This window comes from Malaclemys terrapin, chromosome 18 (genome assembly GCF_027887155.1).
Source record: "Malaclemys terrapin pileata isolate rMalTer1 chromosome 18, rMalTer1.hap1, whole genome shotgun sequence".
Lineage (NCBI taxonomy): Eukaryota > Metazoa > Chordata > Testudines > Emydidae > Malaclemys > Malaclemys terrapin.
Genome location: NC_071522.1, coordinates 1,576,928 through 1,599,835, shown reverse-complemented (window position 1 = coordinate 1,599,835; position 22,908 = coordinate 1,576,928). Strand labels below are relative to the sequence as shown.

Genomic DNA, 22,908 nt, shown 5'->3' with positions numbered 1-22,908 from the left:
CCACACGGCTACGTCAGCCGGGGGGGGTTTGGGACACGGCGTCGCCCCGCCCCCTCACGTAACGACGCCGCTGGCGGCTGCAGCCAATGGCATTCGCGCGCTCTGTTCAAATGGCGGGTGCGGCGGCGGGCGGCGCGCGGTAGCGGAGCAGGTCGGGTCCCCATGGAGACCGCCGGGCCCCCCGCGGAGAGCGCGGCCGCGCGCGAGGTGAGGGGGGCCCCGGGGGAGGGCACCTGGGCGGGCGGGGCCCCGCATCCCCCGCCCCCGCGCCGCCTGCCCGGGTCACACGCGGTGTTTTTGTGTCCAGCCCCGGAAGGCCGCCGGCCGGGCCCCGCTCCAGGACCTGTCGCTGCAGCCGCCGGCGGCGCCCCCGAAGCCGACGTTCCCCGGGAGCCGGATGGAGCCTGTGACGTGCTCGAGTCTCACGCCGCTGTTCCGCCGGCTGCGGCTGCAGGTGCGGGGGCGGGGGCGCGCGGGGCCCGGGGGGGCCGGTCCCGCTGGGTGGAGCGGGGGGGGCGCGACCCCCAACCCTGCCGCGCTCGCCTGGGACGGGCGAGGTGTCCCCACTCCGGGCGCGCCGCACTGGGCACCTCCCTGACCCCTGGGTGACGGGTCATGTCCTACCACGTAAAACAAATACAAGTTGTTTAATCAACAATTAGTTTTCAACAGAAGACGGAGAACCCGTCACCCGGCCCTGTGACAGGGAACCTCACAAACCGTGGCTGGCACGTCGGGGCACTTCGCACTCAGTTCCTTGTAGGTCCCCGGCCTCCTGCTCAGGCCCTGGCCAGGCTGCAGGGATGCTGCCGGTTGGACACTTGCAATGGTGGTGGCCACTCACCTCTGGGCTTTGGGTGGTGGGACCCTTCTTCCAGCGTCAGCCCCCCGTTGGGTTAAGATCCCCCTCCCAGCCTGGCCAGCAAGGACCCTTGGCTGGGGGCATAGGTGCCAACTCTGGGGGTGCTCCAGGGCGGGAGGGTTCTTTTCCCACGGGGAAAAATTAGTGGGTGCTCTGCACCCACTGGCACCAGTCAACTGTTTACTGCCCCTGGCCCCATCAGCTGTTCGGCGGGGCTCGAAGGGCCTATCCGCAGTTTTTTGCAGAGCCCGGAGCCACCGCCGATCAGCTGTATCGGGCTCTGAGCTGCTGTGCTGATCAGCGTGGCCAAAACAGCTCTTTTGGGCCGTGCTTTTTAGCTGTTTTTGGCCACCAGCCAATCAGTGATGGGGACTCTCCTCCTGGGGCAGGGGCTGAGTGACCCCACCCCCACCGGTGCTGTGCCCCCTTCCTTCTCCTATCTGCTTCTTATGGGCAGCAGGCTGCTTTCTGTGCAGGGCCGGCTCCAGGCACCAGCCCACCAAGCATGTGCTTGGGGCGGCACCTGGAGGGGGGCGGCACGGCGCGGCGCTCCAGCCCGAGAGCTGGGCCGCGGCTGGGCTCAGCCGCCCTCCCCCCTGGCGCTCTGGCCCGTCGGGATGAGCGGAGCCACTTCGGGCTCACCGCCCTCCCCCCGGCGCTCCGGCCCATTGGGGAGAGCGGAACCCCGGCTGGACTCTCCGCTCCCTCCCGGTGCTCCTGCCGGTCCGGGAGAGCGGGCCCGCGGCCAGGCTCCGTGCCCTCCCCTGCTGCGCTTGCGGGGGCAGCGGGAGGCTTTTTTGCCTGGGGCAGCAAAAAAAGCTAGAGCCGGCCCTGTTTCTGTGGCTCTGCAGCTCCCAACCTCGCTTCAGCCAACTAAAGGCAGCAGCAGGTAAGTGTATTTCAAAGAGGGTCTTGGGGTGAGGGTGGCGGGGGAACGGGACTGAAACCTCTTCCCAGCCCCAGGTGGCTGTACTGAGAGCTGGCACGTGGCTGTCTGCATGGGGGGGCACCGACTACAGCCCAGCTCTCTGCATTTGGCAGGGGGCTCAGTCAGAGGCGTCTCCAAAAACATCCCCTGGGCCCCCGCAGCACAGAGAGACTGAGAGCACCAGCCCCCGCTGGGCAGCTGGACCGGGATGGGCATGGGGGGGGAAACGACGCGTCTCCTGGGTTGCTGCGGGGTGTGGCGCTCCCTGCTTGCCCAGGCAGAGACGCCTGCCTCTTGGAGACAGTGGCCACATGTCCATGTAGTGTGTTTGGTCCCCCTCCCTGGCATCTGGGTGACTGCCTCTTCCCGGGGTGGGGGATAGAAGGGAAAGGGGGAGGCAAGGGGCTGCGGGGGGGGGGGAGAAACTCAAGTTATCAGGGGAAACCTTCCAAGCAGTGCAATCTCTGCCTTGGGGTGTGGCTGGAATAGTCTCCCAAGGGAAGGACTAGTGTGTGACCCCTGGGATACAACCTGGGCTGGCACTGTCTCCTGTCTAGTCCATGTGTTCTGGAAAACACATGTCCAAGCATCATGTTGGGGGGAGGGGGGATTGCTGAGTCCCAGGGTTGAGTAATTCTCTGGTGATGGTCATTGAATTGCTAATTGTCATTCACTTGCTGCACAATGGCTGGTGATGGTTGTGTAACATCCACCCAGCCATTTGGTCAAGTGCCTTGTTGTTTCTGGGGAGTTGCCTTCTGGGCTACTCCCAAATTTGCAGCCTATTTCAGTAACACCATGCAGCACAATCTCATAATTTCATACACTTTAATGATATGCTGTGACGAAGAGGGACTGTCCTTAATGTTTCCTCTGAATACTGTGTGGGTGCCTCAGTGTCCCCTATGTCTTAAGTCTCCAGTGTGCATAAATGGCCAACAATCTGTCTCCTAGCAACTAATGGCCAGGGCCGCCCCCCCCCCCCCCCCCATAGCTAAAGGTGAACAAAAAGATCAGGTGACTTCCTGGCCCGGGAAAGAGACAAAGGCCAAAAAGGAGGGGCTGGAGAGGGTTTCAGTTTGGGCCGGGATGGGGAAGTGAGGGCAGACGGAGTTATCTGGCTCGCTGGGCCCCAGAATGGACCCTGCTGAGGGATCCGGTTCTCTGGACCTACAAGCTCTGTTTTAGACCGTGTTCCTGTCATCTAATAAACCTCTGTTTTACTGGCTGGCTGAGAGTCTCGTCTGCCTGAAAAGTGGGAGTGCAGGACCCTCTGGCTCCCCAGGAGCCCGCCTGGGGGGATTCGCTGTGGGAAGCGCACGGAGGGACATATGATGAATGCTCCAAGGTCTGACCCGGGAGGTGAAGCCGTGTGAGCTTCTTGCCCTGAAGACAGTCTGCTCCGAGGGAGAGGAGGCTCCCCAAAGTCCTGACTGGCTTTGTGAGGAGCAGTTCCAGAGCATCGCCCGGGGACTCCGTGACATACATATTTTGACAGAACAGTGGGTTTCAGCAAATCAGAACCTTTCCCATGATACCTTACACGGCATGCTTTATATGAGCTATAAAGAATATATACAAATGATGAATATGGGGCTTACAGAGCACAGCACGCTACTCCCCTGAGGTATAGAGCAGTGGCTCTCAAACTTTTTTACTGGTGACCCCTTTCACAGAGCAAGCCTCTGAGTGCGACCCCCCCGCCCCCTTATACATTAAAACCAGTTTTTTATATATTCACCACCACTATAAATGCTGGAGGCAAAGCAGGGTTTGGGGTGGAGGTTGACAGCTCGCGACCCCCCATGTAATAACCTCGCGACCCCCTGAGGGGTCCCGACCCCCAGTTTGAGAACCCCTGGTATAGAGTGTCCCAGCTAGAAACTCTAAGGCTTGGGACTTTTAAAAGGAGACTGGACAAAACATGCAGTAAGGATCAGCCCTGCGTTGGCAGGGAGATGGACTGAGCCAGGATGATCAGAGGGCTTTTTCCCCTGTAACTTCTATCATTCCATCCCACTCTCCCGGGAGTACAAATTCTGGTACTAAAGACCTGGTGCCTGGATCCCATATTGCCTTGCACTGGGATTGGGATTAGTGCCCTGATGTGCAACTCCTCCTATTGGGCCAGTGTCGATCCTGCTGTTAGTACAGGTGTTTCCAGGTGCCCTTGTGTTTAGCTGAACTCTTGGACTCAGTCCCTGAGTGTATCCATACTAAACTGAGCGCTAAGCTGACACCACTCTCCTGCTGTGTGGATCCCTGTGTGCCTGTACTGTGAAGTTTTGGCATGCACACGTGGCTGTATTTATCTCAATGTGCTGGTAGTGCTACTTCCTTGGTGTGATGATGATGTTCTGCTAAGATGAATCCTGACAATAGTGCCCTGGTGTGATGGTCACTCTGTGCTGTTCATGTGGGTCCTGCATTTTTGTATCTGTGTTGGTGGAGCCCTGTTGTTCCCAGGACATTAGAGACACCAGGTGGGTGAGGTCATAGCTTTTATTGGAGCAACTTTTGTTGGTGAGAGACAAGCTTTGGAGCTTTCATAGAGTTCTTCTTCCTGAAGCAGAGTTCTGTGAAAGCTCAGAAGTGTCTCTCTCCCCAGCAGACTCTGGTCCAATAGAAGATATGACCTCACCCCCTTGTCTCTCTGTGAACAGCCTCCCTCCAAAACTGGCAGAGGGGGCGGAGAGGAGAGAGCGGTGGGAAGGGGTGGAGTGGGGGTGGGGCCTCAGGAGGGCACCCACCTGCAAAACCAAAAGTCAGCACCGCTGGCTGGGGGTGTCTTCCTGTGCTGGGCCCTTTGCCCAGAATCCCCCCTTGGCTGGTCCCAGTTGCTCACCACACCTGGCTCTGTGGCTGCAGCTCTCTCCCCCACCCCCACCCCGGACACGTCTGCTCTGTGGCTGCAGCTCTCCCCCCCCCCAAGGACACGTCTGCTCTGTGGCTGCAGCTCCTCCCCCCCAAGGACACGTCTGCTCTGTGGGCTGGCTGCTTCTGTGACTCTGCTCCCAGCTCTGACCTGTTCCCTGGGCTGCTTGTCTGGCCCCTCCGGCTGGCACAGCTCTGTCCCCTAGCTCAGCTCCACTCTGTCTGACCCAGGCAATTCCAGCTCACAGGGAGGACGGGACCCCCCTGGCCTTCTGATTCCCTGATTAGCCTGCCCGCCCTGTCAATCAGGCTGACCTGGAGCACTGGCCTCTTCCCATTGTCCGTGGGGACTGTCAGTCTCAGGGTCCTGATTTCCCATTGACCCCTCCCCTTTCTTTTGGCACTGGGAGCTAGCCGGCCAAAACACCCCCCTGAATGTTAGTAAGGGCACAACAGTCCCCTTGCATTGGCACTGATCCCACTTGCGAAGGGAGTCTTCTCCTGAGTCAGGCTGGCTAGTTTGAACCTGTCTGAGCCGTGGGTCAGACTCCATGACTCCTGCTGACTGGCGCTTGCCTCTTGAGTGCAGGAGAGGGAGAAACAGCGGGGGTAGCCTGACTGCAGTTGAGGGGGTTGGTGTCTTGCCGTGGAAGAACGCAAGGGGGTTCCTCCACATAAGAGAGCCCCACAGCTCTCTAGGGTACCCTCCCTTCTGCACTGAATGCAAGCATGTTCCCTATATGCTGGGAAAGGGGCCTTCTGGGTCAAGCTAGTCAAAGCCCGACATGCAGGATAGGCGTCTGCATGTGTCGAAGGGGTGGAACAGCAGTGGGCAGGGGTTCTGCAGTTCTTGACCTTGTTATTTTTCCCTCTCTGTGCAGGATGGCAGAAGCACGTTGCCTGGCTCAGAGATGTCACCAGCTATAAAAATCTGGGCAGACTCCCTGCCAAGCACAATGTTCAGCCCCAAAACTGTGGAGGAAAACAAAGCTTGGCCCAATACAAAAGAGCAACAGCTGGATCTGGCTCCAAATAGCTCCACGCCGAAGGCTTCTGAGGCCGCTGGTAGCTCCCAGCAAATGGGCCAGGGGGAAAGTGCCATATCTGCCGGTTCTCTTCCTGGGGCTGAGTCTGGGGAGGAGCTCTGGGCCCTGCCGGACAATTTTGGGGGGAGGAGGGCAGACGCTGCAGACTCTTCCCCGTTGGAGAGAGAGGTGGAGAAGGATGATGCAGACGGGCCATGTGCACCTGAGACATCTCAGGTTTCTAAAGTAACAGTGAGGATGGATGAGGCTCACACCCACGTGACAATGGCCGAGAACGAGCCCTGCCTGGACAGTGACCCTTTGGACACCAGGGCCATCCAAGACACTGCTGCTGAGCTGGGGGTGCAGGAGAAGCAGAGCCATGCTGCTGTAGCAATGGTCTCATTGGTCCCTTCTCTGTGCTCTCCTGAGAGGCCGGGCCTGCTCCTAATGGGCTCTGCAGAGGGGTGTGACCCTGAGCAGGTGTCCGCGACACAGGTGCTTGGAAGCCCGCCTCCATCTGAGGAGACGGGCATCTGGGCCGTGATTCCAGAGCCTGATTCTCTGGAGCCTCCCAGCAGCCTGGCCACCCTGAAGGAAATGGAAGGACATAGTAGTGCCATGCCTATCCCGGGGGGAGCAGTGTCGGGAAGTTGCCCCCTGCCTTTTGCTGGTGACCAGCCCAGCTTGCTGGTGACTGAAGAGGGCTCCCCTCAGGCTTCTGTCTGGAAGGATGTGGCTTCAAGTTCTGCTCAGAAGCCTTCCCTGCAGGGAGGAGCAACAGCTCTCACAACCCCAGTGCCCTCTTGTGAGGTTGGGTGCAACGTGGCCGGTACCATCTCCTGGATGACCCCACTGGCATGGCTGGAGAAGAACATGGGCACCTCTGCTGTGATGGAGTCCTTGAGGCAAAGCCTGCCGCTGCCAGCTCTGCAGCAAGATGCAGGCACAAGTGTCACCCCAGTCTCCGCCTGCTCTGCGGGGACCTGGATGACTCCCCGAGCGCTGCTTGAGAAGAGCATGAACACCTCTGTGGAGTGGCCTGCCTGCGCAAAGGACAGTGCTGCAGAAACAGATTCTCTGCTCTGGCAGTAAGTTTCCCTGTTACCCACACAATTCTCTGTTACTCTCTCACTCCAGGGGCACCCACCCGTACCCAATTCCTAGGGCTCAGGGTGTACTCTTTGTGGGTTTGCAGGACATTTTAGCAGTGAAAGAGCCTTACACGGTCATACCCTTATCCTCTAGTTATTAACAATAACCAAGGCGAATACACATGCTAAGCATACAGTGCTAGACTCACCAATCCTGATCAGGTAGGCAGACTTTCTCTGTTGACCAGGCAAGGTCAGGCTCACCTGGATTCTGGTTGCTGCATGTCGTGGTCGTGCAGAGGATTCTTAGCAGCTTTGATCTTAGGCTGAGTCTTAGAGGTGAGTTCTTCTTCCAGGTCTTTCCTTCTTTTTCTTCTGTTCTTTCTCTGCTGGTTTCCTTGGACCCCAGTTTATATAGTGAAACTTGAGTCCTGCTTAGCTAGACCTTAACCAATCGTTTTACTAACCAATCCTAACATATTGTAACACAATTCTCTAACCTAATCATACCCCACCACCTTAATTTTGCTAGGTGTAAATTAATTATGTAACAGACAGAGATTATGCAGACAAACAATAGAGAAGAGGGGACCATAAAGATAAAACAATGAAGAAATGAGGATTTCACAACCACAACTGTTAAATGATTTCTTGCCAGACAGGCTGCTATCAAACTAAGTTTTCTTTAACCATCGTAAGATTTGTTTCTGTATCTGGTGATGGTGGGGGCCATTAGTACAGGAGTCTTCTGAACAGCCTGATCTGACAGTGTTTTAATGTAATGTAGATGGAATGTGAGGATGTGACTTCCTGCTTCTCAGCTAACGGCTGCTTCTCTCCTAACATGGCTGCAGGAAAAGGCCTGATCCTGACATCGCCAGGTCCTTGGGGTTAGTCGGCGTTCCTAAGCTGGGAGCCGTTTCTGTAGTTCACAGGGGGTCTGTGCTCCTGAAGCCCCTCACAAATATCTTCTCCCACCAGCTGTTCCCGAGAGCACCTGAGCACCCTGTCCCGGGCGGAGCTGGAGGGGCGGCTGGAGAGCACGCTTATCATCATTGAAGCCCTCTCGTGCCAGCTGCGGGATTGGCAGCAGAACCAGTGGCCAGTTCCTCGTCTGGGGCCGGCAGACCAGAGAGACGTGCTCACGCAGACTGACGTCACCCACCCCAAAGCAGTAAGAGGCCCACTGTAGTGATGAGACCACGTGCGTCTGGGGTTGCAGTGGGATGGTCCCAAGCAGAGGAGGAGGGCAGGTGTGGCCATGAGTTGTGCCCGCCTCCCCTCTGGCTGAGTAGATCAGAAACTTCCCCAGTTGCCTACCAGTTAATTGCACTAGATAGTGGAGCCCGTGACTGCAGTCAGGCAAAGGGATGCTTGGCAGCCCCCCGTATGCAGTGCCAGGCAAGATGGGTGGAAGGGCGCTAGCCTAGAACTCTGGAGACCCAGGTTCTATTCCCTTTCTGCTGGACTTCCTGTGTGACCTTGGGCGAGTCACTTACCCTCTCCGTGCCTCTGATTTCTAGCTGTGCCATGGGGACAATAGCCCTGCCTGCCTTCCAGGAGAGACCTGCTAAAGGTTTGGAGGGGCTCAGATGCTGCAGCGGTAGGGGCCGTAGAAATCCTAGCTAGCTAGTGGGTCTGCAGTACTGGGGTGTGTCCAGAACTTCCGCTAGGTATGCAGCGGGGCAGTGCTGCGCTCTCCCTGGCCAGCGCTGCAGCTAGCGCTTGGACTCCAATGCTCCAGATCAACAGGCCCCTCAAAGTACATAGGTCCCACTGGGGGTAAGTGGAGCAGAAGTGATGTGGGCTGAATGGGGATTGTTGAGTTCAGAGCTGATGAAACCTGGTCCCATGGTCGCCTGCTGCTACAGCACGGGCTAATCAAATCATGCGCATGGCTGGGCTGGCTCTCGCCAAGTTGGAGAGCTGCAGCAGTCCTTGCTGTTCCTGGCCTCCTGGTTACACTCGCCTGACTGCACCACTGACCACCAGCTCGTCAAGGAAGGAAGCTGCAAGCGAGCATGTCTGCAGCCAGTGGGTGGGGGAGTGGCCGCATCCCTTGGCATGCGGGGCAGGGGGGTCTGGGGAGGGGCAGCACCTGGGGGACGCTTGCAGCTGTTAAAACTAATGGTGATGCAAATGTCATGGCAACTGCTTAAATCTAGCCCTGCTGGGCAGAGATGCTGCCCCAGGCGCCCCTTCTCAGGCTGAACCTGGTTCACGTGTCCCTGGGGGAAGAAGATGAGGTGTTCAGCCTGTCTGGCTCTGCTGAGCCCCAGGCATGGGCAGAGTTGGCTCAAGCCCTGCCCACCGTACCCCGTGAGAGACAATTCTCCTAGCCCTGTGAGTGATGGCTTGGGGATGGAATATCTTCCAGGAGGAGCAGCTTTATCATGACTTGTACATGGCAACCAGAGAGAGACTCAAGGCCCTGCAGCGGACCCGGGAGGACGAGCGGGCTCTGAAAGAGGAGCTAGAACAGGCCAGGGAGGCAATGGTAGGCCCTGGAGGGGTTTGTGTTCAGGGAGGGTAAAGTGCCTTCAAGGGGATGGGTGCTTCCACGGCTGGTTGTCCAAGTGTGGCTTCCAGTGAGAACAGCTGGAGCTGGTTAAATGTCCAGGACCATCTCTCAGGCTACGTCTTCACTACCCGCCTGAAATCGCTCTCTCGGGGATTGAATTATCGTGTCTCGTTGGGACGCGACAATCGATTCCCGAATCGATGCTCGTACTCCACCAGCATAGGTAGGAGTAAGCGCCGTTGAGGGGGGAGCCGCGGAGGTCGATTTGCCGCCGTCCTCACAGCGGGGTAAGTCGGCTCGGATACGTCGAATTCAGCTGCGCTATTCGTGTAGCTGAATTTGCGTATCTTAAATCGACCCTCTTCCCCCCCCCCCCCCGGTAGTGAGGACGTAGCCTCAGAGGTTAAGCAAAATGGACTCCTGACTCCTCCTTGTGCTCCCCAACGAGTCACCCGCTAAAGGGAGGCAGGGCCAGACCACAGGGGGGACGTTCTGCTCCCCATCCCAGGTGTTGTAACAAGCGGGCCCCCCGCTTTAGGTATCGATTCCATGTACAGTGGGTCCTCTGCGAATGGCCACTCTAGGGACAGATGGCTCATCTACACATGCAGACGCTTGGGCCTGTCTCTGAAGGCAGGAGGCTGCCTAACAAGGGTCATCACTTATACAGGTTCCTCTGCTACGCTGGTGGCAATTTGGTTACACCACCAGATGGCCAGTGGGTCCTGGACCCTTGGCTGGTGCCCAAGTCCCAGCGGTGGCCTTTTGATAGGGTTCACAAAGCCACATCTGCGGTGTGAATGCTCCTCTTGTCTTGCAGAGATCCTGGACTGTGGAGTCTCAGTCGTTCCTGGACACTGCAAATACTTCCCTGCAGAATCTGCAGGAAGACCAAGGAACCCTAAACCAGCAGGTGAGATTGTCCGGCTCTGCGACGCTCTGTGGCTGAGCCTCTGAGCGCTAGCACGTGTATGTCGGCCCTCGGAATGTGCCTTCGATTCTTCCGACAGCCTCTGGAGAGGGCCGGGCCTGGCTCGCGGGGCCCTGGGTTCGTTGGAGCACTCAGCGGCTGGGATGTCAGATGGCTCTAATTTGTGAGACTTGTCCCTGAGGAGCTGGTCACACATGCGTTGCCAAGGCTCTGGGTGGGGTGGGTCCCCCAGGGAGGTGGCCCAGCCTGGTGACCTTGGTCCCCAATGCACGGGCTGGGTGAGCGGCACCTCTGGAGGAGCATGGGGCAGTCCTGCGTTGGGCTGGAACCTCTGGGATTCCGTGGGGACTCCAGGCTGTCCTCAGGGGCACTCTCCTCCTCCTCCTCTTGTAGCAAGACCAGATGAGGGCCCTGCTCTCCAGGAACCGGAGCTCGCTGGACAAAGTGGCGGCCAAACTGAAGAGCTGCCTGGCAGAGCGGGATGAGATGCGGAGCCGAGCCGCCGAGGCCCTCAAGGCTAAAGACACGGTAAGAGGCTGACCCCTGTGGGATGCTGTTCAGAGGGCAGGGCTGGGCTGTGGTGGTGCTGGGCCCAGAGCGTGACCTGCCCCACTAGTGGGGTAGGAGTGAGAGCAGCTGGCAGCACTGCCTACCCTGGGACTGGTGGTCGGGGCTCTGCATGCCAGGGCTGACTTCAGCCCCACTCTCGCTGCTAGCTCTGCAGTGCTGGGGGTGCTGCTGGTGTCTCCGGGGGGCGGGTGCCTCACAGCTCAGCGGCAGCCATGCCAGTGGATAGGTGGGGTTGCCTGTCTCTGCGGGAGCCCTGGACAGCCCCCCTCAGCCAGTCCCACTGGCACTCGAAGAGGGTGCTGGATGACCTGTCGGCAGGGAACTGCGCCCTGGGCCAGCGAATACAAGGGGGTGGGATTAAGGACTCGGCTGAGGCCTCCCCAGTGCTTCAGCAGAGGGGCACGAGGGAGAGCCCTGCCCTGCAGCTTGAGTGTAGCACTGGTGCTTCCTCTGTGACCTCAACAGCTGAATCTCCCACGTGTGGGTCCTGCTGCTGCTGTGTGCTGGGGCTGTGCCGTCCCTCGGCAGTGGGGATATCAGGGCTCCCTGGGGCACCTGGCAATGGTGGCACTAGGCTGGTGGGTCACTGCTAAAATCCCCACATGCACGTGTCTCCCCCTCCCCAGAGTGATCTGGTTCTGGAGGCCTTCCGTGTCCATGCCAGCGCTCGGATCGGGGCCCTAGAGCAGGGATTGGAGTCCCAGCGGGAGCTCTGCACCCTTATTGAGGAGGCTCGTGAGCACCAGGTAAGGAAGGGTAGTGGGCTCTGCGTGCGTGTCTGGCCCTGCTCTTGACCCTGTGGGCCCAGCCAGCTTGCTGGAAACCTCGTGTTCTGCCCACTGCACAGGCTCAGCCTGGGGACTGCTGAACTTGTGATTCAGTCCGATCTGCTGCAGCTTGGGGCAGCGTTCTCCTGTCTCTGCCATTAGTGATGTGGGGAGTTCCCCTGCCAATACTTAAGCAGCCTCATGCCTTGAGACCAGGCCAAAGACCGGTTCCTCTGCACTTCCATTGGGGGCGACTGACTACACCCTCAGCTCTCCAGAAGGTCTTGGACTCTTGGCCGCTGCCCACGTCCCAGCACCCGCATCGGCAATGCGAGCGCTCCTCTTGTCTTGCAGAGATCCTGGACTGTGGAGTCTCAGTCGTTCCTGGACACTGCAAATACTTCCCTGCGGAATCTGCAGGAAGACCAAGGAACCCTAAACCAGCAGGTGAGATTGTCCGGCTCTGCGACGCTCTGTGGCTGAGCCTCTGAGCGCTAGCACGTGTATGTCGGCCCTCGGAATGTGCCTTCGATTCTTCCGACAGCCTCTGGAGAGGGCCGGGCCTGGCTCGCGGGGCCCTGGGTTCGTTGGAGCACTCAGCGGCTGGGATGTCAGATGGCTCTAATTTGTGAGACTTGTCCCTGAGGAGCTGGTCACACATGCGTTGCCAAGGCTCTGGGTGGGGTGGGTCCCCCAGGGAGGTGGCCCAGCCTGGTGACCTTGGTCCCCAATGCACGGGCTGGGTGAGCGGCACCTCTGGAGGAGCATGGGGCAGTCCTGCGTTGGGCTGGAACCTCTGGGATTCCGTGGGGACTCCAGGCTGTCCTCAGGGGCACTCTCCTCCTCCTCCTCTTGTAGCAAGACCAGATGAGGGTCCTGCTCTCCAGGAACCGGAGCTCGCTGGACAAAGTGGCGGCCAAACTGAAGAGCTGCCTGGCAGAGCGGGATGAGATGCGGAGCCGAGCCGCCGAGGCCCTCAAGGCTAAAGACACGGTAAGAGGCTGACCCCTGTGGGATGCTGTTCAGAGGGCAGGGCTGGGCTGTGGTGGTGCTGGGCCCAGAGCGTGACCTGCCCCACTAGTGGGGTAGGAGTGAGAGCAGCTGGCAGCACTGCCTAGCCTGGGACTGGTGGTCGGGGCTCTGCATGCAAGGGCTGACTTCAGCCCCACTCTCGCTGCTAGCTCTGCAGTGCTGGGGGTGCTGCTGGTGTCTCCGGGGGGCGGGTGCCTCACAGCTCAGCGGCAGCCACGCCACATCAACAGCTGAATCCCCCATGTATGGGGGGTGCTGCTGCTGTGTGCTAGGGCTGTCAGGGCTCCCTGGGGCACCTGGCAAGGGTGGTGCTAGGCTGGTGCTCAGCAAAGGCCGAGGAGCTGAGAGTGAGTCAGCACCTCCTTCCTCCAGGATGGCCCTGGTGCAAGATGGCCATGTGAGCAGTGCCATGCTTAGCGGCCAATGGCTGGAGTGTAGCTGCAAGGAGGCCTGTCCCCCAGATGTCTGGCGCAGACCCGAGGATGCCAAGAGGCAGACGATTTGAGCACAGTGGGCGTTTGCCATCCAGGGGTCAGAACACGGCCCCTTTTCCAGCATTGCCATCTGGTGCGGAACTGCTGCCCTGCCCCCTCCTGTATCTTTGGCAGGGCATTAGAACCCCTGAGCACTCGTCCCATTTGGGATGTGGGTGCCAGCAGTGTCCAGCTTTTGGTCCCGTTGGGCTGGGCCAGAGAAGCCCCCAAGGGGCAGGACTGAGCAGTGAGCCGGGTGCTGTGGTCTGTTGCAGGCTGCCAGGGAGCTGGAGGCGGTTTCTGGGAGGCTGGAGGAAGTGACTGCAGAGCTGCAGGGTTCTGTAGCCCAGGTGGATCAGCTGACTGTGGCAAACTCCCGGCTGGGAGCAGGTATGTCTGCATGTGAGGCTGGGTCTCTCGCTGTCTTGTGTGGATGTGCAAAGGCCCAAGCGGTGGAAGCTGCTGGCCCTTCCTGGGGTGAGAGCCTGGGAGACGCTGTCTGCTGGTCACATGCTGGGGTACAAAGCCCAAACCATGTCTTGCTATGCCAAGGACTGAGCTGAGCATCCGGCGCCTCTCACGTTGGCTAGAGGGCCCCGCCTGTAGCAGTAGCTGCCTGTTCCGTTGGCATGTCAGTACCCTGGAGATTGCTTGGAGGGCATCTTGCTGACAGCTCCAACGGCTGGATAAGACTGATGTGCCCCCCCCCCCTCTACTCCAGTATCTGGGCGGCTGCTTAAGACCTGCTCTGGGGGGTGGGCAGGCAAGGGCTCCTCTACTGTCTCAGCTTTGCACATCCACTGATGCCAGCTGTGCAGCTAACCTCCGTGCTGTGCTCCGTGCCCTAGATCTCAGCACACTGTTGAGAGACCTGGCCAGCCTGCAGTGTGAGCGGGATGAGCTGCAAGAGACGCGTGCAGACCTGTCGGAGGAGACGGCACGGTGAGTCTCCAGCCTCCGGGTGCTGACGCTGGGGGGCGTGGGCGGGGCCACAGAAGCAGAGCGCTGCGCAGTCCAGTGACTGAATAATGAGGAACAAACTGATGCCCTAAGGGAGGCTCTTGGACAATCCTGGTTCTCCTGCTTCCGCTCCCCTGAAATTCACTTCTGTTCTGAGTGGGTCTCTTGGGCAGAGCCTGCAGCTGGCAGCCAAGCGACACACTCATTGCTTCCTTCCTTCCTGTCTCAGGTTGACCAGGGAGCAGGAGCTTCTCCGGCAGCAGCACGACAGGGTGCATCAGGAGCTGCGTGAGATGACCGAGAGCCGCGAGGTAGAGGCTGGGTGGGGTGGGCTAACCCTTCTGTTAGGGGCACAGGACACTCGCTGTGCTAATGGCCCCTATGGCAGCCTGCACAGACCAGGACAAGTTAACGTCGCCTCCTCCCTGCACGTAGGCCCGGAACTGGAGCTGCCAGGCCCCACTGACTGCTCAAATGTCCTTTCCAAAACCCCTCCCATGCCCCAGAGCAGCACTGAGGGACACCGAAAATGCTGGGCATCCTAACTGTGCAGGTGCAAATCCTACTGGCCCTGGGCTTGCCATATGTGGTGCCAGACCCGTGCCATAAAACCTCCTGTCAGCCAAGGGGCCAGTGTCCACTTGGCAGCTAAATCTCTCCAAGGAACTCTCTCTCTGCCTTGGGTCCTAGCCCTCCTCACTACTCTGAAGGGCTGCGATGGCCCATCCTTCCCTTGCTTCCACTCCTTAACCTTCTGGCATCTGATACTCAAAGTGCATCAGTTAGAGAACGATGCTGTTGTAGCCTGTGGAGGCTGGAATCCCAAGGCAGACGTCCCGCTCCAGTAGTTCTTGAGGAAAGCCATGGCTGAAGTCACGTAAGAACTGGCTGAGCGTGGAGAGCAAGATGGGTATTGGAAGGTCTGGTATTTCACAAGCTGCAAGGGCTGAACAAGTTCATAAATGCCGTGGGGAGCAGTTGCCTGTTGCTGACCCTGTGCTCGGTCTTTTGATCCCTGTGATCAGCTCTTCCCCAGCCATCTCTGTGCAGTTACCCCTGGGCGTGAGACTTGGGTGGGCCTTTCCATGCACTTGAATGCCTGACTGGTCCAATCCCCCGGGAATCGGACTGGCTGCCGCAGCTCTGGCCTTTGCACGCCCCAGTGCAGTGAGTCATCCCATCCCGTACTTCCCAGCAGAGTCTGCTGGCAGATGAGGACCTGGGGGCGGAGCGAGGTGTGAGGGTGGGACTCTGATTTTTCCAAGCACTCTGAGAAGGGGGGAAGACTACCGAGCTGTTGCTGGGCTCTGAGGCCTGTTAGATGAAAGATCCCCTGATACTGGGGGCAGGCCTCACCAGTCCCTCAAGTGAGAATGGGGTGAGGGAGGAGTCTCAGCTTGGGCTCCTGCAGGAAGGTAGAGTGGGAATTGAGCTCCTGGTATGAACATGGCCCTCCTTAGCCGTTCCTGGCCTGCATGCGCTGAGGATCCCAGGCTGTACCAGCTCCCGCTCCTCACTAGTAAATGTTCACAGGCGTGTCTCTTCCCTCCGCTCCAGTTCATTGACCAGGAGAACCGTGTGTCCCGGGAGCAGCTGACCGAGACAGAAAATGAGCTGAGAGCCACCCTTGCAGTCCTGCGAGAGCGCAGCATGCAGTACGAGGACCTGAAGGATGCCTACCAGCACCTCCAGTGAGCCAGCAGCTCCGCTCTGCCCCTCTGAGCCCTTTGTGTGTGTCGTGCCCAATGAACAGAGAGCCTGTGCCGGGGGAAGGAGCTTGGCATGTCTCTGGTCAGCTGGCGTGCAGGGTCCCCTCCCAACTTCACTCACGGCTGGGAGGCAAAGGGCGCCAGTGAACGAGCCCCTCAGTGCACCCTAGTACATCCCTGTGGGAAACCCATGGGCACTCTGGCTGGGCACAGCTGGTCTCATCCTCTGCTTATTCAAATGGCACCTCCACATGTCCCTCTGTTCTCTGGCCATTGAACCCAGCCGTGCCACGAGGCTGCCTTGACGTGCCTCCCATCTCTCCCCTCCCCACTCTGAGAGGATGGGACCTGGGTGAGCACTGAGCGAGCTGACTCCCCTGTTCTCCCCAGGAAGGAACGGGACACCCTCTGTGAGGAGCTCGACTGCAGCAAGGCAGAAGCCCTGGGCTTGCAGCTCATCAGGGACAAACTCCTGAAGTCCTCCCTGGAGCTTGCTCAGACCAAGGAGAGGCTGCTGGACCTCACGGACGTTCTCCAAGCTGCCCTGCCAGGAGAGGTAGGAGCCCAGGGAACTGCCCTCTAGCTGTTGATCACAGCAGCATGGGTTTCTCCAGCCCATCTGCCCTGGGGAAGCAGAGCAATGTCTGTAATGCTGCCTTGGCATCTGTGTGGTCCAGCCACTCAGACATTCTCTTGTCATTGAAGGCTGCTGATGCTGCATCATGGAGCAGAGTGTGTACCCCTCGCAGCGGGCCCAGCTCCTTCGTGGGCAGCGTCTTGAAAGCTGTGGCAGGGAAAGGTAGGATGTGGCTGCCAGAAATTGCTTATTGGCTCTGGTTCTTGTCTGCTGCTCCAGAAACCCTGCCTGTGTGGTGGGGGCTGGGTTAGTGCTTCACAGATCAGGAGGGGCGTGAAGTGCTCTGTACACCAGGGCCGAGTCTCCCTCTGCAGGCCTGTCATGCAGGGACCCTCCCCTCGGTATTGGAGATGTCGCCATTGCAGTGAGTGGGGTGCACCTTCCCACAAGGCTTTGCTCTGCCGCTTGCTCAGAAGTCACATGGTGACACTGAAGCAAGGCGGAGGTGGTTACAGCTGCCCAGCCTGCTCCCATGTCTGGGAAGGAGCCATCAAGCTCCCAGTGCCCCCGGCTCTACCGCCGAATCCTGCGGCTCTGCTCTCCCTTCCCGTGACGGGTCGGGCTGCATTAGGCTTTGGCCAGGGTGGTGGATGAATTCTGATGAACCTGCCACAGAAAACCAGCTCTGCTTGAGACCCAGAACACCACAGCCGTGGGCTGCCTCTGACCCCAGAGACAGATTGCTCCAGTGAGGAGCATCGGTGCTTCTGTGGCAAACAGGCCCCTCGATGCCCAGGGCTTCCTGCCTGGGGTTAGGCCTCCTTCCCACGCTGCCTGCAGACGGGATGGTTCAGCTCTTCAAGGCTGGTGCCGTTCCTCTCCAGGGCTGCCAGGATCACCCACCACAGGGGTCACAGCCAGAAAGCCCAGAACCATCGCTGCCTTGGGATGGCCTGGTTCTAGGACTCCTCGCATGGGGCGCGGTGAGGGGGTGCTGTGAATGGGGCCTCAGCACCAGCCCCAGGGACTCCCCAGAGGAGAAGGGAAGTTCCCGGATCTGTGCAGGCACCATGGCCTAACAGTGGGTCAGGGTCATAGAAAGGGGTAACCTGTGCTGATCACCCAGCACCAAGCCCCTCTGACCTGCTTTGTTACAGGCATTGATGAAGTAGCTGCTGGAGGCTCGACCGCATTCACCAAGGTTGAACCTGCTACTCCTCCGATGCCAGCAGGTAACGGCCTGGTGTCTGCCCTCTCCTCCCTTGCCAATAGGCATGGCCTTGCTGGGCCCCAGTGTAAAGGGCGCTGGTCTGGTCACAGGAGGGGTCCTGGAGCAGGGCCGTGCACTAGGCTTTCCCAGGGAGCCAGGCCTGTTCCTTCATCCAGGTTTGACTCTGCGACTGGTTCCCTCTGGTAACTGCTCAGCACCATGAGGCAAAGGGGCTGGGGGGTGGGCTGGGGGCCTTGGCTATGCAGGCGGGCTAACACTGCCTGCTGTTCCAGGCATAGCATCTGGTGTCTGTTCCTGGCCTGGCGCTGCCCCAGAGCTTGCTGGGTAATTAGAACCTGAGCAGGGTATAACACATGGGTTTGTTTCCTTTCTGCTTGCGAGGGGTTCTCTGTTAACCCTGGCATTGAGGGCTAGCTCCGTGCACTGTGAGCCATTGCTCGCCTGCCGTCTGCTCTGCCCCCAGAGATCGAGGAGAGTCTCCAGGAGATGGTCTTGGAGCTGAGAGCTGCTGTGTCTCATCTCATCACACTGAGCTTCCAGAGCCAGAAGGCGGCACAGCACGAGGCTCAGGAGCTGCAGGCTAAAATGTAAGTTCAGCATCTGGCCCTCGAGTCAAAGGAGAAGTGATGGGGGTGCCCAGCGGGCTCTAGGCAGTACCACTGCTACTTGCTGGCCTGTCGCTCCCCCTCTGCCATTGGCCATGGAGCAACGCCTCTAGGACTGTGACCCCCAGGAGCTAACCCGGTCAACCTCCAGCCCGAACATTACCCTGGGTGGCAATTCCATACACAGAGTCCTTTCCCTGCCCAGCTGGCACCCCTCAGCAGGACTGGCGGGTCCTCTTGTCATGGCCCCAGATGCCAGGCAGAGCTGGTGTTGATTGATTACTCTCCCCTCATGTCCAGTCCTGAGGCCAGGTCCTTGGAGGGGGCAGATTGGAGCAGCGGGTGCATGAGCTGAGCCCAGTGGCTGCTGGGCAGTGTCAGCCAGAGAGCAGCACTTGGCTCCCCAGGGAGGCAGGTTGACCCCTGTGGTGGGTGATCCTGGCAGCCCTGGAGAGGAACGGCGGCAGCCTTGAAGAGCTGAACCATCCCGTCTGCTTTGTGCCCTCTGAGGAGACTCAGTTCGGCTCTTCCTCTCATAGCTGTGACCATCAGCACCAGCTGGAGAGCCTGGAATCCAGGCTCCAGGCAGAGATCGATGCCCGGGATGCAAACCTTGCCAAGCTAAACAAGACCCTGGGAGTCAGGTTTCAGGTGAGCAGGCGCCAGAACTGGGTTAGGTGTGAACTCCAGGGCAGAGCTGATCTGGGACGTGGACCAGGCAGGCTCAGATTCTAGGGCATGGGAGAATCTGGGTAACTGTTTTTTTCCATCCCCTGCAGCCGCTCGCTAGCCTGATCTAACGTGGCACTTGTGTGGCTCCCCAGCGTCCCTGTCTGGGGGCCTGTTACTGGCTGGGTCTGGAGTATTCCTGGGTCAGGACTTGGCAGAGCACAGGGAGCCTGGCACAGGACTGCTCCAGCCTAAGAACTACCCTGGTCTGGCTGTGCAGGGCCAACTGTAATGTCTGCATTGGGGCAGGCTGGGATCCTGGTGTGACTGACCCCTCGCTACCTGTGGAGATGGGGCAAGATAACCCTGGTGGCAGGGGAATGGTGTTGGGATTCACCTGACTGAAGCTGCTGGTGAACTGAGGGCTTGTGCCTAGCCCGTTGCCCGCCTCTGACCTGTGCTGAGTGTCTGCTAGCAACTTTGTCACAGTGACTGCAACAGACACAAACCCACAAGCTGCCTCCCCTCAGGCCTGGGCCCGGGCCCCCTCTTTGCCTGCTCCTTTCCTGGGAGAGTGGCATGTCCAAGACTCTGCTGCAAGGGAGGTGCCACTCAGGGAGACCCTATCCTAAATGCTGCCACCGTCTCTCCTCAGACCGAGAAGGAGCTGCAGGACATTGTGCGCCAACAGGAGGAGAAGATGCTGCAGCTCATTGACCGGAGTGGAGAAGTCACGGTACCCGCCTCTGCAGGCTGGGGGCATGTTGGGTTAGATCCTGGAATGGGCTCGGCCCTGCTGCCCGCTGCTGTCCTGTACATGGCACCATACTGAGCAGCAGCCCTGTGGGCACCTAGAGGCTGGGGCTGAGTCCTTTGCCCCACTCCCCAGCATCTCATTGGCTTCTCTCCCCTTAGAGTCTGAAGGCAGAGGTCTCTCACCTGAAGCACCTGCTCCGGCGTGCGGAGACGGAGGCTGAGGTGCTGTGGGAGGAGGTGAGGGGACGGGAGCCCGACACAACACCACTGGATGCTGACGCTGTCCAGGAGAAAGTCTGGCTACGGCAGGAGGTGAAACCAGCGGTGCTCGGGCAGGGCCAGATTCTGGTGCAGGATAGAAGGGGCTCGGGGGAGGCGGGAGAGCTTGCTCTTGGCCTAGGGCACTTGCATAGCATGGGGCTGACTGCCAAGAGACAGGCGCCCCAGGGCTGTTGGCATTCATTTGCCCCCTACCATGTGCCCTTTCTTGCTACGTTGCGGCTCCTTTCTATTCATGCTCTGGAGAGGGAACAGGGAGATGCCCCACAGCCCTGATGGGGGTTAGACAGTGGGTGCTCCCAGCCTGGCCGTGGGAGGGGGAGAGCTGGGCATGGCTAGGCCCTAGATGGTCAGCATGCTGGGCATGGGCTGGCCAATGGCAGAGAAGGGGAGGCAGTACGTGCCCTGGTTGGGAGCGGCTGGCACAAGGAGAGAGCCAGCTCTTCGGGGGCTGGTGGGGTCTGTTCTCTCCCCAGCCCCGAGTCAGGCTCAACTCTTGGCTGTGGGCATCCAGCTGCATCGTGCCCCTGCACCAAGACTTGGCTTGTCTTGCAGGTGAACAAGCTGAGGGAGCTACTCCTGGAGACGCAGCGTGACTACCAGGACCAAGTAAGGGCAGGGCCTAGGTGGCTCATCTGCGATTTTGGGGGGGGGGGGGGGGGGAGTGTGTGTCTGGCTGCTGGTTCTCCTGCCCAGCTGCTAAGCCGTTAAATTGCAGCTCTGGGGTTTGCTCTGCCCCCCCTCCCTCACTTCTGCACAGCTCTGTGTTCTCCTTTGCAGAGGAGAATCCTGGAGGGGAAACTCCATCATGCCCAGATGGTGCTAAGGAGCCGGGAGGAGATGCAGGAGAAGATCAAAGAGGTGAGGCCCTTTAGGGAGGAGCTCTCCCTACAGCGGTATGATCTGGCTGATCAGGCTCCTGGCATGGCTAACTGACAAACAGCCAGGGCTCCCCTCCCCCCCATCACACTGCCTATTTCCACACTGCCAGCACAAAGCCCTCTGGAGAACAGCTGCATCTTGGGGAGGGGCCCAGCATCGCAGGTGAGGCTGCCTTCAGAAGGGCCTGGTCTGGCAAAGGACCATCCCCTCCATCCTATTCTGCTGCTGTCCCTGAGGGGCTCCCCACCTGCTACCCCATGCTGAGGGCAGGAAGTGGCTTGTGTGCCGTCACTGCAATGACCACGGCTGCTCCGTGTCCTGCCTTCTGTAGTCAGGAAGGTTCTGGGGCCTGCCCAGGCCTATATGCTGCCCCAGCTGGCAGGCCGGAACCGTTCACACAGTTGCCTGGTGTTAAGCTTGAAGGCTATTGATGGAGACCTCACTCGGTGTGGCCTGCCTGTCCCATTCCTAGCTGCTGGAGTCCTGCTCCCCCACCTCCAGCTTGGCTGCAGCTCCTCAAACTCTTCCTCCTTTCCCAGATACTCTCCTCCATCCCGGATGTGGTGACTGCCGGCTCCCGGGAGGTCCAGAACCTGCTGCGCTACCTCGGGCTGAAGCTGGCGGATGGCGACAGATGCTCTGGGGACGCACTGTAGCCATGAGCTGTGATTCGCTCCGTGTTTGGAAGCCCCTTTGCTTAGCGCCCCCTGTATTTTAACTGAGCCCGGTTGTGTTACTGTTCCTGTCTGGAACACAAGTGGCCTGGGGTGTGTGTGTGTGTGTGTGTAAATTAAAGTTTTGACACCCTGTAGTGCTCTGCCTCTTGCCTGATCCGAGCTTGGGGCTCACTAACGGCCCAGGTAGGTGCTGTGCTGCCTCTGACTGGCTGGAGTTCATTCCTTGGGTTCTCTGCTGCCTGCTAGGGGCGCACCTGGCATGACCCCCTGCCCCTGGTCAGAGCAGCCTGACTCCCCAGCCCCATTCCTTTGGACTTAGCATGGGGAAGGTGCCTGCTCCTCCTGGAGAGGAAGTGGGATCCCTGTCAGAGCAGGGCCCGCTGCCTTCCCCACCACCGCCTCCTCTCCCTGCGTTGACAGCCCCCCTTCCTTGGCAGGAGAGCACTTCCCTGCCTGGGGTTCCGTAGCTAGTACGCAGCCTTGCTGATCTTAGCATTCCCAGGGCTCCTGCTAACTGCGCATGCATGAACCCAGCGAGGCTGGGCTGACCTAGTTTCCCCTCAGAGGCAGCTCCCGCTCTTGGTGTCCTAGATTCTCAGTTCCTTGCTCCTCAGATCTAACTTCCAGTGCTCCTTTCTGAGGGTGAGAGCCTCCTGTAGAGCCGGTAGCCTGAGGCCGCTTTCTCCTTGGCCACCCTGGCTCTTGGGGGTGGTGTGAGAGATTCCCAGGGCCAAGCAGTAGTGGGGTGATGTGGAAATGCAGCCTGGCCTGGGTGAGAAGGGGAAGTAGTCTGGGGGTGGGAGCATGCAGTACAGATAGACCACACAGCTGGGACTAATCTCCTGTCACTGTCCCTCTGGCCAGCAAATGGTCTTGCAGAGCCTCCTGCCCTGTCCCCAGCAATGCTGCTGGGGTGTGGGGGAGCTCATGGGGGGAGCATGCATGCTGGGCCTTCCCTGAGCACAGATCTGCGAGAAAGGGCTTACTTTGAAAACCTCTTTCTATTTCATTCAAAAGTTGATTCCTCCCCTCTCTGTCAAACATCTGCAGGATCTCCCTGCCTTGCAAGCTTGAGGGAGGCCCTGAGTTGGACATAACCTCATGCTGGCTCCTATGGGCCATGCTACCCTCTGCCCTGGAGACATGGGTTGTAGCTGCAGGGGTCTATTGATTTCCTCTCAGGGCAGAGCTGTGACTTCACTTCCCATAATGTGCCCAAAAGCATCTGTATGGAAACAAACCCCTGCTCTGGTTTTTAATGGCTTCACTCCCTGGGGCTGTCCCCACCTCTGGGCTAGGTGGCAGGGTCACCTTGCCTGTCTCTTCAGCCGTAGAACAGCTGCAGCTAGGGGAATATGTGAGGTGCTCACTTCCCTATCCTCCCCCTACTGTATTCAGCTTAAAGGACAGGTCTGATAAACAGCAGCGGCTGAGCAACTGCGCTCTAGTGCCTAGACCCCCTGCCTCGGAGACTAGTACGTGCTGC

The 22,908-nt window shown here is 59.2% G+C and overlaps 1 protein-coding gene across 2 annotated transcripts; it reads left to right on the top strand.

Moving 5' to 3' along the window:
• The first annotated feature begins 99 nt into the window (after positions 1-99).
• SPAG5 (sperm associated antigen 5) lies at positions 100-21,526 on the top strand. Of its 2 annotated transcripts, XM_054008649.1 has the most exons (24): positions 100-207; positions 308-454; positions 5,546-6,780; positions 7,765-7,957; positions 9,161-9,280; positions 10,125-10,217; positions 10,629-10,763; positions 11,432-11,551; positions 11,927-12,019; positions 12,431-12,565; positions 13,353-13,467; positions 13,926-14,019; positions 14,267-14,348; positions 15,595-15,728; positions 16,137-16,302; positions 16,452-16,545; positions 17,481-17,555; positions 18,018-18,141; positions 18,699-18,810; positions 19,484-19,564; positions 19,744-19,896; positions 20,419-20,472; positions 20,644-20,724; positions 21,285-21,526. In XM_054008649.1, exons 1-24 carry the CDS (start codon positions 163-165, stop codon positions 21,399-21,401), a joined length of 3,798 nt encoding a protein of 1,265 aa, XP_053864624.1. In that variant the 5' UTR covers positions 100-162; the 3' UTR covers positions 21,402-21,526. The 2 variants fall into 2 exon arrangements, with proteins under 2 accessions (XP_053864624.1, XP_053864625.1); XM_054008650.1 differs by lacking the exons at positions 100-207; positions 308-454 and adding an exon at positions 2,857-3,292.
• Positions 21,527-22,908: the final 1,382 nt, after the last annotated feature.

What these genes read in the sequence shown, in the direction of transcription:
- SPAG5 (XM_054008649.1), top strand. Translation starts at nt 163, where the DNA reads ATGGAGACCGCCGGGCCCCCCGCGGAGAGCGCGGCCGCGCGCGAG. An exon ending in AAGGAACCCTAAACCAGCAG is followed by an intron (nt 12,020 to 12,430) that starts GTGAGATTGTCC and finishes CTCCTCTTGTAG; the next exon opens with CAAGACCAGATGAGGGTCCT. An exon ending in TACTCCTCCGATGCCAGCAG is followed by an intron (nt 17,556 to 18,017) that starts GTAACGGCCTGG and finishes CTCTGCCCCCAG; the next exon opens with AGATCGAGGAGAGTCTCCAG.